This window comes from Apis mellifera, linkage group LG10 (genome assembly GCF_003254395.2).
Source record: "Apis mellifera strain DH4 linkage group LG10, Amel_HAv3.1, whole genome shotgun sequence".
Classification (NCBI taxonomy): Eukaryota; Metazoa; Arthropoda; class Insecta; order Hymenoptera; family Apidae; genus Apis; species Apis mellifera.
In genome coordinates this window covers 8,740,867-8,756,396 of record NC_037647.1, presented here as the reverse complement: position 1 = coordinate 8,756,396, position 15,530 = coordinate 8,740,867, and the positions used below count along the sequence as shown (strand labels likewise).

The window sequence follows — 15,530 nt, the reverse complement described above, 5'->3', positions numbered from 1 at the left end:
ATGGAGGAAAGGAAAAAAAAAAAAAAAAAAATGGGAGAGGAGGAATTTGGATTTTTCTAAAACTCGCTCGGAAATCGGGTCGGAATCACTTTTCGATTAATTACGAAGATTAGCGTGAAATGATACGAATCCGACAAACGGATCGTTGTTTAATAAATCTGTCGGGAACAGTAGTTTATAGAAGTAGTGTAGCGGGAGCGAAGTAGATTATGTCTAATTGGAGTGTAGCCTTCCGATGAAAGCACGGTGTAATTGGTCGAGGTAAGGAAATGGTGCGCACATTCTTGCCGTCCCTAATTGCCTCAGCCTCTATCACGCTACTTCGCCGTGGATTTGCTAATCCTTGTTGTTTCCGATTAGCCAACACGCGCGTACAGTTGCGCTCACTCGAGGAACACGACGTTGCCTGCCACCTGCGAACTTCGCGGCTAACTACACTCGTCAATGTTAAGGCTGGTTCGATCGATAATTAGAAAGAAAGAAAGAAGGAAAGAAAAAAGGAACGATACGATGGAATCGCATCGGTCGAATGTGGGCGTTCAATGAACAGAGAATGAAAATTGTTTTGAATTCTGTTTAAAAAAAAAAACAAACAAAATTACCGGTTAAAAAAAAAAACCTGTGCACCGCGGAATAATGAGGCGTGAACGATGAAGTTGAAGTATGGAAAATTTAATATAACAAACGGGACAAATTCCTTTGTGGACCGCGTAGGTATATATATATGTGTGTATGGAGCGGTGTACGCGCGGCTTCCGTGGTTGGCTATGCCAAAGTGAGTCAGCTAGCGTGAAAAATTGAGGAACGGGCCATAGATGAGGGAGGGAGGGATAAGGAGGGATGGTTTGCTGCGTAAGTATGGCCGATTATGTAAGTCTACCAAAAATATCGTCGAATGAGTGACAAGCACTTGGCTTGTTCGAGCATATCGTCAGGCAATTTGAGGCAGCGTTAGCGATTATTTGTAAAACTGTACCAACGATGAAACAACCGAGTCGATTCGCTGGCCAAAAAGCGAAATCCAAACAAAGCCCATAATCCGATCCAAGGAAAATCGGGACGGTTGACATTTAAGAATACTCCATCGTTTGATCCTCGCATTAAAATTCGACGAGTTTGACGGAATATCGGACGGAAAGAAGAGAGAGAGAAAGAGAGAGGTAAAAAGACAGAGAGGGGGGACAAACCCGTTTTCTGCGAAGAATTTCAGGGTCCGTAAACAATCGTATCGACTCCTTGAACAGAAGAGGCGCGGCGAAGGCATGGTTTGGGAGCCGACAATAGGCAGCCGGAGTCCGTGGATAGGGTGGTTGGTTGGTTCGCGTGCATATTTGTCAGTTCCGTCAAAGGAACGGTAAAGCGTTTAAAACGGAAACGTGGCTAGCTGAAAGGCTGAAAAACGAAGCTCTCGCGAAACTCGATATTTCGACGACAAAGAGGCCCCCACTGGGAATGGAACAGTAGCTCGGAATTTCTGACCGGAAACGCTACCGCGGCGGTGGAGAACGCCGCGCTTACCCCAAAGACTTCAACCTTCGGCCGATGATACAGATTTTCATCGGGAGGAAGTCATTGCACTTTATGCTGAATGGGCACCGAGTCAACAACCCGATGCTCCTCCTCCGCTCGTATGCGTATATATTTACGTATAAATATATATATATATATACGTATATAATACACACCTTTACAGAGTCTCTCTCTCTCTCTCCCCCCACTCTCTCCCTCTTTTCCCGTGCTCCTCTTCCTGCTTTTCGCGTGATCACGAGAAGGGAATACGTATACGGCCGAAAAAGAAGTAAAACGAGAGGGAAGAAGAGAGGAGAAAATGCGAACGAAACCTAGAGAGAGAGAGAGAGAGAGAGAAGGGGGCCAGCAGCCAGCCACTACCTCCGGAGAACGATGATGGAAGGAGGAGAGGGGAAGAAAGGAGAAGGTCGCGCGTACGGGAAAAGGAAGGAGCGAGGTAGGAGCGAAGAGTGGAGAGAAGAGGGGGGGAAGGAGGAGAAAGAGAGAGAGCAGAGAGAAGGGGAGAGAAAGAAGAGACCGAGGTCTGGGAATCGCTTCATGCACTGACGAGCACGAGCCTTCGCGTAATAACGCGATCAGAGGGCAGCCCGTGTCTCGTGTGTGCACGCACTCCTCTCGTACGATCGCACACACCGGCTCGCTTCTGCTCCGGAGGCAAGCACGCGTGCATAAACGGCGGCGTAATACGCTCGTAAGCAGCGCGAGCGTTCTATTTTTATGTGCGTTACGTCGGGAAGAACCCGCGCGCGGCATGCAACGGTTCGTGGAAATATTCGCGAATAAAGGGGCGGGGGGAGGATAAAACCGAAGGACAACGTTCGAGCGGCGGGAACGTATCGGACGGCGAGGGGGTGGATGGTGGGTGGTGCGTGTGTCTCTGAACTCGCGACGTCCGATGGAGAGATCGTTGAAACGCGACCACGCGTACACGCGGTATCCGAAGCACCGTGTTAATTAATACGACAACCACCGGAGGGAATCCGGTTTAAACGTATAATGCGGCGCTAATTGCGGAAGGGAAAATGGAGGGGGGAGAGAAAGAGAGGGAGGGAAAAAAGAAAAAGAAAGGATGGAAAGAAATAAAAATTTATAACGAATTCGTCGGCGAAATACAAGTCGCGTCGCGCGTTTGCTATTTTTTTTTTCTTTCTTTTTTTTTTTTCCCCTCCTCCTCCTCCTCCTCCTCCTCCTTCTCGGCGACCGGGTACACCGCTCGATGCATGCTTTGTGCGACATTTTGCGTTTTCATCGAGGCGTGCGGAAACGAAAAGGTAGAACGAACGTGCAAGGAAGAAAGAGATTACAGGAGGCATGGCAGTCGAGCTGCACCTGTGCATACGCGGTTCGTTCATCACGTGGAAAATGCAGCTATGGCCCTTACCCTGGGAACAATGCTGGCTACGATGGGTACTATTTCCCGTAGGAGAGGAGAGGAGGAGGGAACGTGAGCTCGCTCGCTCGCTCGCGCGCACGCTACGCACGGAAAGAAGAGAGAGAGAGAGAGAGAGAGAGAGAGAGAGAGAGAGGGAGGGAGAGAGAGGTGAAGAAAAAAACAGAGACGGAGAGAGGGGGAGGGAAAACGAGTTGGACGACCCGAGGTCTTGTACACCGCATTTTCTCCCCTTTCATTTATGATTTCCTCTTTTCCAACCAGAATTGTATATTCACCAGCGACTAGCTGGAGAAAGAGAGAAGTAGACTTTCTTAATAAACATCGGCGTGAACCATAGAAAAAACTTCGAGTTAATCCGTTAATCCCTGAACAAATTCTTTATCCAAACGCTTACACCTTCAAGTGAGAACACTTTAAGCGCGTTCAGATGCATTTCGCACAAAGGGTGGTCGATCCGGCCGCGGAATGAAATTATCGATTTTCTTACAAAAATTCTATCTATCTTTAAAACAGACATCTTTCGCTTCGTTTTAATCGAGCATCACCCGTCATCAAATCTTTCAACGCGTAATCCTCTGTTCGAAAGGAGAAATAGATATATATATATATATATATATATATATATATATCGCAACTGAACCAGCTAGCTACATTCTAGAATAGGAAGAACGGTTTTGCTGTAAACAGCGAAGAATGTGGAACGTAGACGAGACACCTATACTTGAAACGAGACGTCAACGTGAACGGTATACACGTCGATGTCCTCGACTTCCGGTCCCCGTTCCAATTTCGAATCGACCGCTTTCGAATCGAGCCCGACTTCGATAACTTGTGTTATTCTCTCAAGCTAAATTAAACGTTTACGCTTACGAGCTCGGATATTCCTTCGAAAGGAATTACAGAATTTTATTTTACGATATTAACAACAACAATAATAAGGAAACGTCTTACAATAATAATAATAATCTCGATACTCTCGAGGGAGGGAGAGAAAGAGAGAGAGAACACGATGTTGCTAAAAAGATAAAGATTATTAAAAAGCAGTGGGTAACCGCGTAAAACGCGAAATTGCTCGATGTCGGTCGAACTTTCGTTATGGAGAAACGTTTCATAACGAGAGAAGCAACATTGATACATTCACCCGGTTATAACGGATTCGGACATTTCAGTGTATATACGTGCATATAAATATGAATATGTGCTGGGATAGGCTATATATCGCTTGTTCTATTTTCTGAATAGGATTCGAAGTAGATGTCGAGAACTTGTCACTCCGTGATTTATACATTTGTCCGCGCCGGAGGACGAGATCGTTCTCCATTCCCCTTCTACTCGCCTTTTAAGCCTGTCGGGTCATACCGAGTTCCAATACGAAAGGGAGGGAGGAGGAGTCTTTTTCGTTGAGCGAAATAAGAGAGAAGAAAAGGGGAAGGAGAGAGGGGGCAAAAAAGGGAAAAAAAAAAAAATGAAAGCAGCCATGTCCTATGAAGCTAGATTCTCAAGGATAAAGCTAGCCAAGGTTGCCGCGAGAGTGGAAAGATTCGATCGTTCGGTCGTGTTTCGAAGCCAAGTTTGCGGCGAAGGATGCCCCGATCGTGTGTGCCTGGTCAATTTATTAGAGCGGAACTTATTCTCAAAATTATACACGATTTAATCATATCTTGATGTTTTTAACGGAACTCGTGAATAAATCGCTCGTATCTAGAAGGAAGGTAGGTGGACGATAGGAGGTGGAACAAAAATGGAAATCCGAATATACTTATAAAAAATATAATCGAATCGAACGAGGGGTAAAGAGAGAATGAGCGAGCAATGACGCAAGCAGAAAAAATGACACGCGTCTATTTTTTTCTGCCGACTATACTCTGGAAAGAAATTAATGCAAAATAATAAGAGAAGGACGCGGAATTTGGAATTTCGAAGATTATATATCAGTTATCAGTTGCCTTTTGAATAATCGGAGATCTTTGGAATACCATTCGATCTTGTTCATCAACCAGATTGAAAATCGTAAATGTCAAAAGTTTGCCAAGTTGCACAGTCATCGTTGAAATAAACGTCCATTGTAAATACTTTGATTTGCAATTACGAAAGCCGCGCGTGCATCACGCGTTTTACGATCTTCTATAATTAACCTTAGCCGAGGAAGACGCTAATAATCCGTGTTAATAATAATTTCGGTGGAAAGGAAAAAAAAAAAAAAAGAAAAAAAAGAAAGAAAGAAAGATGCCGGTAGTAAATCGTCGCAAAACTATTCCGCCCTATGTTCTATTGTTGTTCCGGCCGTGCCTTCACCCCTGGATAGGCAGGCTCGTTCGAATGAGACGCGGCTTCAAAAGCAAAGGAAGTCCGTCGAGAACCCGTACAAGAGGGTTGCTCGGTGGTTGGACCGCTCGTTAGCATCAGCTGCTCGCTGCTTAAAAATAACCTCTTCCTAGTCACCGGTACAATCGCTAAATTAACGCCGGTAGCGACGCCCTTCGCGTGGAAAACCATCTACAGACTTTAAATACGCCTGTTCTAGAACTATTAAGGATTCCTCGAGTTCCTCGAGACTGGCTAGACGTGCGAAAACGGAATCGGTTCGACGTGACGTTAAACGCACGCACGCGTTAAAAAAAAAAAAGAAAAAAAGAATGGCGTTTACGAGACCACGTACCAAGTCTACGGCATAATCCATTAACCACGCTCGTTGAATAATAAAGATATTATGACGGTATGTTATTAGCATACATCTTTCCGGATTGACAAAAGGGGGAGGGGGGGGGAATAGAGTTTAATCATTCGTAAAGTCAAATATTTCTCTTCGAGGTTGCAAAGCGTCTCGTTGAAATGTTTAATCTTAATTCGAGAGGTACATAAAGTGTATAATACACCGATATCCATTCTATCGATCGATTAATACGATTAATCAACTGCTTGACCAAAACAGGTTGCTTGATAATAATCGGAAAACCTCGTCGTATATCTAGGACGACTAATGCCTAAAACTGGTCCGATTGCTTTCACAATTTACGGATACGTTTCTGATTTATTAATCACGCCACGCCAAAATATGCGAGAACGAGCTAACGCGAGAACTGGGACAACCTTCTGATAATTCGCTAGAAAATCATCCCTAACCGGGTCCAAGAACAACAACAACTAGGTTGCTAGACGTCGCCACTCGTGTGATTTTTCGCTCGCTAATATCTCACAAAGGCGAGACGCGTTATATTCCCCCACGCGTATTGTCTCGTACCGCAAAAAAGTCGTATTCCTCTCCTTCTCCCGAGAGAAAGAGAGAGGAAAAAAAATATATATGTGTATATGTATACAACTTCCGTCAGACTTGGTGGCGACGAATCAAAGAAGGGGATAACAATAAGGTGGAGACTTACCTGAACATCAAAGTGAGTAGTGGTGTCTTGCGGCTGCGGGGGTCCCTGTTGCTGTTGTTGCTGCTGGGAAGGCGGAGGGCCCTGTGGGGGTGGCGGAGCCTGTGCACCAAAGAGTTGCGCCGCGTGCGAGTGTGGATGTTGGAGATGATGCGTCGGTGGTGCTTGATGATGTTGAAGATGATGCGGCGGAGCTGGGGCAAAGGCGGCCATGAAATGTTCCTCGCTTCCGACCACATCGACACCAGGCTTCAACAGTACCACCCCGCCACCACCGGCGCTCACAGCCAGTGTAGCAGCCGCGTTCTTCTGAAATTCCTCCTCGCCTGGAGAAGGTTGGCGACTCCCAGGTGTACGACTGTAAGTCAGGAATGAAGATTAACGTTGAACGATCTCTCTCCTTCAACGAGGGAAAGTAATCCAATAATATTCGGAAATAATGTTAATAATGATCGTTATAATTTGCATAAATGAAGGACAATGGAATTATTACGACATCGATTATAATTTATAAGTAATTCTTTTTGATACACGAGTAAAGAGGAAGCAAAGATGAAGAGATTATATCTTTGAAATAATAAAATAAGATACTTTTGATATTTAATGCGTTTCATTAATTCATTCCATTTGAAAATAATATGTTTGACAAAATAAACAGATCGTATTCAGTAAATCTTTTTTTTTTTTGGATACACTTACGAAAAATAGAGAATGCATAAATTATGCGTTTTATATATATGTATGTATATAAAAAATGACTTTTTTTATATCTCAATAAAACTGTTGTTCTTATTTTCTATATGAAGAAAGTGACGTAGCTTTCCTTAGCCATTATAAAACGACAATCGTAAATGTCATGGACCTGATTCCGACGTGAACATAGAAATCTTAGAGTACAAAAATTCTATTTTACACATCCTGATAGCTATCTTTTTGCAATGTTACTCAAGTGTTTACACTTATACGTACCTATATAATGTATACATATATATATAATTATAAAATACTTAAATGTATAATTATATAATTACAATACAATCAAACTAAACGAATGATAAAGAGAAAAATAATAATTAGAAAGTTGCAATTAGCTCCTTCCGAAACCAATTTACTTTAATTTTCTAACACAAAATTAAAAATCATTAATAAAATTATAAAAATATAAGAAATAATTCATTTGACAGCTATTATAAATATCAGTTATGAAAGTCGCCATAAAACAAATCGATATATTCTGCATAATATCTGAAAAATCTTCCCAAACTTGTCGTGCAAGATTTTACGAATTTACGATTAGCAACGCAAAATAACGGTATATTTCGCAATGACAGGCGTAATATAATTCAATGTTCACGAATATTTAGAAATTTTATGAAAAAGAAATGGCTAACAATAATAAATAAACATCATCATTATGGCGGAATTCTTGAATAAAAACGATAAGATTATTATTATATAAATTTCAATGTATCTTTCCCGCTTTATATTATTCTGTTTTATCTTGTTTTGTTTTATTTATTGTAAATCCGGTTGATCTCGGTGTTCGAATTTTAATAAAAAAAATTTTAACAAAATTCAAAAAATGATAACGGAAAACGAAACATCGTTTACGTTATTATTAAAAAATTTCCTGTTTTTTCTATACATGCGACAAGCATCAATTTACAATTTTAATCAATATTTAAAAAGATTTTTATAATAAACAAATCAGAAATGTTTTCGTTACTCAACAGGAAAAAAAAATAAACTGCGGTAACACGGAATAAAGCCGCATAAAGAATGTCGGTAATATCGAACAGATGAAGATCAAACGACACACCAGATGGCGTACAATGATGGCGCAAGAAAGTATAAAGACACAAAGATTTATAATGTCGTCGTTCGACGAGAGAGAACATACACGCCCTTGACAGTTAGTCCTATTACATTTCTCAATTGTGTTCCTCATAGCAATGGTAATTGTTCATTCGAACATGTGACACATTCACAGTCGTTCAATTGAAAACAATTATATATAGCTAGAGCAAGAATAGCTACGCACTTTTTCTTATGAAGTCATTTACGCAAAAGCTAAATTTGTCGTAGGTCACGTTATGACGACCAATAATAACCATGTGTACACTTATGTTTTGTGTAATACATAATATCTTTGCTTCTTCTTTAAAAATATTTTTTATAATATAATTTTGTTTCGCTGAGCAATTATTTACTATGCTATATACTTACTTAAATCCTTTATCATCATCAAGACCATTCTGGGATGCTAATCCGTTATTTTGTGGACCTGTATCGTCTTTAGAACTGTCAAATGGGCTTGCCGAGCCCTTCTCTTTTTCTTTCTTGTCTGCATCAGTATTCTGCATAACGTGAAAACAAATTATGTATATATTTCAATAAAATTGTTTTCCTTCTTACTAATTATTTTATTTCGTATATATATAAAATTACCAATCTCAGGGAAACCATTCTGGGCTCCAAATCTTTGGGTGTCGTAGGACTTGATCCAAGAACATATTCGACCATTTTAACCCCCAGACCACCCGTTTCACTGTAAAAACAAACCATTTTTTAATATTCAAGTATATTAATAAAACACACAAGATAACAATATCTGATATTAAATGATATACCAACCTGCTTCTAGGGCTAAGAACTGTTCCAACTTCTGATGTTTGATGATGGTATCCAGTTCCGACACCCACACGTCTACCTGTACCCATGGAAATTGGTTGTGAGACGGCATGATCTAAAAAAAAATTGAAAATATCTTTAATCACGATACCACCCATAGATGCATATTTCGATCAACAATGTTCATTCCCATTAACAAAATTATAATATTAAATTGATACTCACGTGTGAAATAAACATTCAATATGCCTTCAGTTTTAACCGATTATTGAAACATCCATCTCATTACATCGCTATAAAAATTCTTTGATTCAAACTTCTTACTGTTCAAAACAATGCTAACAATGATCAGTCGCATATTTAAAGAGGAAAGATGGGGAAAAAGAGAGAGAAGCTATTCAACGCGAACAAAATTTTAAAAGGAAAAACGTTAACAATATCCCGAAACCGTATCGTGCTTGTGTCGTATCAACCGGCAATCGATAAAAGGCGTGGGGGCGAGAAACCCGCAAAGGTGTAACGGAAATTCTATCATAAAAATCCTTAACAGTTCGCCACACTGTATTGCCGCCTCTCCCGCGAGACCGTTTTATTCAAAGGGTTTCGCGATGGTCGAGGAAAGAAGAAAGAGAGAGAGAGAGAGAAAGAGAAAGAAGAAAAAAAAAAGAAAAGGAAAAAAAAAAAAGATGAATTCATACATCATGAGAAAAGAAAGGTTCACGAGGATTCCAGAGGGCTATATGAATTTTACGATTCCATATGACGCAATTTCGTCGGGTCCAGGTAGATATATATATATATGTATATACATATATATATATATATATATATATATATATATGTATATATATAGGGGGTTGGTGTGGTAACGTACAGGGTGGATCAGTAGGTACGACCCTGGGCATTGGGACGTTGCTCCCACCGCCGCTGATGCCGGGCGTCTGTCGCCATGGCAACAGCCGCGTTGCACCCATCGAGGTGACGCACACATGCAAACTCGGGCCGCGTGCACATGGAAGCCGGTACATGCCGTCGCGAGAATCAGGTGTTTCGTGCATACATTGCATACACAGAGCACACCGCCGCGGTACCATCGCCCTCGCGCAACAACCCTGTACGACTTAAGGCTCCGTTTAATGAGAAAGAACCCCGCGCAACCTTTCCAACTCCTCTCACTCCATTTCTCCTCTTACCATCCGCGCGCGCTTCTACCAATTACCACGGTAATCCGTTTAATTGACGAGAAATTCTGACGATTTCTCCAACGACACGAAACGGCTATAAAATAAGCAGGAAGAAATCTAAATACTGGCCGAGCCGGAGAAAGACGAGGAATCCTCGTCTGGATTAGACTGTAACGAGAACTTTAAAACGATTCCTCGGGGGGAGGGAGGGAGGGAGGGGGAGGGGGTTAAAGAGATAGAGAAGTTCGTAACACCAGGCTCGAAAATACCAGAAGCCTGGGTGATATCGATTGATCGTAAAGGCAACGGGGGAAAGAGAAAAAAGAGAGAGAGAGAGAGAGGAGGGATAGAGACTTTGTAGATTTCCTTGGTTTTCGTAAAAGCAAACAGTTAGGAGAGATCTGTTTTGGTAGAGTATCGATTATTGACATTCCGCTCGAAGCTGCGGAGACACAAGTATTTCTACTTTCGTCTCTATATATTGTTCTTTCGCCGCTGTACCAATCAATAAGCGCGCACGACATAAAACACACGGTGGTATAATGCTCTCGCATTTCGTTGCATCCTCCAACCAAGGAATGTGATATTAGTATATACGAGTACTATAAGTCAAACTTTTTATATGATTCATCTTTCTCTCTAATTTTACCGACGGGTTGATTGAAACGCGTATCGAACGTTCAGAGAATTCTACGTCACCCGTCTACGAGGACCTTCGAAGATCGCCGACGAGACGCGCGCCTTTTGCTCCGAACGACGAAAGGACGTTACGGACGTTAATCGGAATCGGCTCGTTATCTCTAGTTTTTTTCCCCCCCCCCTTTTTTTAATAATACTAAAGCTGCTTACATAATACATCCAATATATCATTAGGTTAAAAATAGAGGTTTATCGAAATAAATTTTTTTTAAAATTATCACACCTTCTTTTTACATCTCGTAATATTAAAGGTAAAAAGAAACCAGCTCAACGATGTCGTTGCTCTTATTGAATACAGTTAGAGAGAAGCCAATGCTCGAATACCTGAACTAATAAGCTCAATATCTTTTAAATTGCTGTATCGATACGTCTCGAGAAAATGACACTCGGGTAGAAAAATTAAGATCCAATAGTGATCCGAGTGAGATTGAAATTTTCGCGAAACAAGAAATATATATATATATTTATGTAAAAAGTATATTCCGCAAATCACGATAAATGAAATTTTATCGCGAATAAATATTTCTAAAACAAGTAACAACACATCGTGTTCCTCGATCGGTTGGCTGACTCACGCAACGCGATCTCGTTTCTTTTTTAACGACACGCGGCTTTCTTTTTCGAGAGGAAATTAGCGCGCACAAGTCGATTCACTTATTACGTAACGATCAATCGTGAATGATATCGAGCGAATGGTTATCGATTTAGAGCTCGCGTTTAAATCCGCGCGTCTCGGGACGGATAACTGGAAATCGGGATATTTCGAGGGATTTAAAGGGCTTTGACGGCGGTTTATGATCGGTTGGGAACGCATAAAGGCGGCAAAAGATTGAAAGCGTCCGGTCATACGTATCTGACCCGACGCTGGGTCAGATTCAGGGTAAACTTCGTCGAAACATTGAACTTCGATGATGAGCGAAAAAAACGCAGAGATAACGCGCCGTTAATGGGCAAATAATTAATAAACACGACATAAGGGTCATCATCTCTAATTTTTTTCCAAACGCACGTAGGAAAGATAAGGATGCGACACACGGATGTATAGAATGGCGAGGCGTTAATGTCTGCCATCCATGAATTATCGATTCCGATTAACCCCGTTCATGGATTATCCCCATCTCGAAACCCCCTATTCCAAATATTCTCTAGCCCTATTGTCATTGATACGTGTCAGTACGCTCGATAGCACGCCGATAGTGTGTACTCGCTGCGGTTAGTCAATGAGCCGAGCCCGGTATTCCGTATGCGTTTCAATGAAAGTAATGGAAACTTGTACAAATTTATTAATTATGAAAACGTAAGCAAGTAAATACGAGGCAAGTAGTATAGAGGGCGCGCTCTTGAAAGTTTTGTTCGTTGCAAGTTTATCATTCGTGATGAAGGAAACGTACCTGAGGTGCTCCAGGTGGAGTCTCGCCACATCTGGTGGTCGCCCAGGTGAAGTATCCCACCACCTTTTACACCCCCTTCGTCCTTGGAGCCGCCCTCGTCCACGCCCCAAAGCTTTTTTGCCGAGGGAGCGATCTGAAACAATATGAGAAAACGGGTCGTAAGTCCACGGGGTCAGTGAACACGTTTTCAAACGTGGCGCGTGCTGACACGAAACTCCCAAGAGCTTGGTGGTGCTTTGTGCAGTGAAAGATACGAATGCGAAACGATCGTATTAATTACACTAACGAACTACAGGGATCCGCTTAAAATTAGCATATATATTATCGTGTACAGCTGATCGACCGGCTTGATACACTGCACATGCACCCTCTCTTTTTTTTTCTCTCTTTTTTTTTTTATTAATGAAATAAAAAAACGTGTGTATATACCTTTCGTTTCGAGAGGCCAGTCTTCCTTTGTACCTTTACATCTTTTTACGAAGATTATAATTTCCATTTTTTATTACAGCAGAGTGTACCAAAGATATGACAAGACTCTGTGCACTGTCAATAGTCAAAAATTGAGTTAGTTTTCTATACGGGAACTATAGAAGTATATCGGATACCGGCTTCTTTCCCTCGACCGGCGCGAAGGAGTTGGCCGCGAAGGAATCGCAAAGTTTGGCGCGAAAAAGTGGCAAAGTAATCCCGGCGGAGAAAAGATTGGAATCGGAAACAGAGACGAGTCGTTATGTTCCGTCGTGACCTGAACTCTGCTGCACTGTTCCCGACCTCACCTAACTGGAGGTCAGTGACGTAACCAGGAGTAAGCGGTGGGGATGGAGGGAAGCGTCGTCCGCAGATTGCGGGATCCTAGATGCAGGTATACTGCACGTGCGATGGTGACAGTGCAGCTCAAGAGTGCGGGCGTCCCGATGCATTTTCGTCCGCATCGTCACTCGCGCCCGGTCTACTCGGATCGTTAAATGAAAGTACCGAAGAGGGGGAGTATTTCGATTCAGCTCGAAGCTCGCCCCGTTTTCTTCTTTCACGTCTCCCTTCTTTTCATCCGGTAAATCTATTCATCGTGAGACGTCAACCTTCCCTCGAAATTTATATAAACGTTCCAATCGAACGTTTCCCCTATTGCTGAATTCTTCGAGAATCGGTTTATCAACTCTCGTATATAATTATCATTTCATATATATATATATATATATATATATATATATATATATATATATATATATATATGTTTTCATCGATCATTTAAATCGCAATATTTACACGCGGTTTCACAAGTTTGGTGAATCGGTTCTCGGCGAATTCAATTCTGATATGCGTAGTTGGTAAAACGATATCAAGAGATCGAGTGTATACATACGCAACGCGTGGTATCGCAACATTACCGCACCGGCGATGCTTCCAACCCAATGTCTCACACTTGCTCCGACAAATCGCGCGTTGCGCCAGATTATTTAACCGGCACATCGAGAAGACGCAACACGAGTCTTCCTAGGTGTAACAACGTGATTCATCGGCGTGACGTTGGAAGAAAAATAAAGAAAAAAGGAAAAAGGAAAAGGAGCGCGGGAATAAACATGACTCGAGATTTCATGAAATTTCCAACGACGAAGCCGATGCGTTTCGGATATATATATATATATACACACGTACAAACACGCGATATTTATATTTTATTGATCAAGCAAACGATATCACGTACAATAGCATGTGCGTCATTCACCGAGTAGGTATACCAACTCGAATATACGCGAACCACGAAATATCAAACGACGGTGTGTGTTTATCGTCTGCGATGGATCGAGAATCGCGTTAATTATATTTCCTGTCGTGGAAGAAAAAAAAAAAAGAAGAATAACGCTAGCGTGTGTCCTTTCCAGCGAATTAATAGTTATCAATTTTCCGCGTGTATCGCTTCACGTGTAAACCGCAGAAAAACAAAACGATAAAGAAACGTTTCACGCGTCGCACGGTCAAACGAAATATAGTCACGCGAGAGAACCATTCTAAACCATAAAATTTCGAGTCCCGATTCCTGAGCCAAGGCTCGTACTACGATTTTCACCTAGTTCGACAAATCGGCGGATAAAAGGAAACATAAAGGGGGAAAAAAGAAAAAAAATCGAACGGGTCGTACGAGTTTAGAAACCGGTTAGAAATCCCACGGGAGAAAACGGTGGAATAATCAAAGGAGTGTACGAGTGAGGAAGGTTCGATACATGTCAAATTGGAAAGCGAATCTTCGTTTGCATCATCTTACGGAATAATTTTTTTTTTCCCCTCCCCTCTCCCAACTCGCATTTCGTTCCATTCCATCGGTTCTCATTTTTACTCTCTCCCTCCCTCTCTCTCTCTCTGCATGTAACAGCATTGATGTCATCGTTGCTGACCACAACGGTGGTTAAAGTGCTCTCCAAGAGGACTTGGCGTGCAATGTTCCTGTATGCATTCGTATGCATCGATGACGTTCGAACGCGTTCCCTGCTTAGTTAGTCGGGAACGTATTAAAGTTACGTCGTTGATTTCCCAGATTGCGCGACACGTGCCGTCATGCGATACGACCTCTTTCTTCAAAATACAGGGCGACGCAAAAATAATGGAGGGGAAAAAAAGAAAAAGAAAAAAAAATATTCGAAAGTCGTATAAAAATTGCCGCATCACTTCACACAGTGGAAAGTTTCTATCGTTTCTTTTTTCTTCAATCGTCGAGACACGTTGGATTACAATAATTTCCCCGTCATTTCTGAACGAATACATAGAAGAAATAATTTTTATACGTAGAAGAAAACAACATCGAGCCAGAGTCCACGATACAGAGTCGACGATTTCTATTGTTCTTTCCCGTCACGATGAATTTCGCGGGGTTATATACTAAGAACCACTAAGAGCCAGATTCTCCTTGACGTACGAGATGTGAATCAAAGCTGTGGAATGGAAGGATATGAACGGAGGATACGTTTAAAGGTTCGGTAAGGTAAGGCTAAGGGTAAGGCTCGGTCAACCGGGGGCGATACGCCGTGAGTATCGACCGCGTCGCCGGCCGGCAGAGAGACGCTTTTGCACGTTAAGCACGGCTATGGGGAGAAAGGGAAGGGAAGAGGTCGAAAAGCGAGCGAACGAATAAGAGAAAACCCATCGCAAATTTTCCCGATCTCGAGAACGGAATTTCGAAGAAGAGGAAACCTTTTGTACTACGATAAACTGTTCGAAATATTTTCTAAATGCATTAGATGATAAACGAGGAATTACGGTTTATATATATATATATATATATAAAGAACAAGCAAACGAAAAAAAAATGATAATTCATTCGAGGTTCGTT

General features: G+C 41.8%; 1 protein-coding gene across 2 annotated transcripts in view; it reads right to left on the bottom strand.

Annotated features, from left to right (window-relative positions):
- The window catches only part of LOC408298 (pumilio homolog 2), a 64,826-nt gene that overhangs the window by 38,372 nt on the left and 10,924 nt on the right, over positions 1-15,530 (bottom strand). For both annotated transcript variants that reach the window (XM_006565992.3, XM_006565991.3), the window contains 5 exons: positions 12,206-12,338; positions 8,935-9,046; positions 8,749-8,848; positions 8,527-8,657; positions 6,304-6,658 (listed from right to left, as the gene is read on the bottom strand). In XM_006565992.3, coding sequence (XP_006566055.1) covers positions 6,304-6,658; positions 8,527-8,657; positions 8,749-8,848; positions 8,935-9,046; positions 12,206-12,338 — 831 coding nt within the window. The remainder of the gene's footprint in view (positions 1-6,303; positions 6,659-8,526; positions 8,658-8,748; positions 8,849-8,934; positions 9,047-12,205; positions 12,339-15,530) is intronic.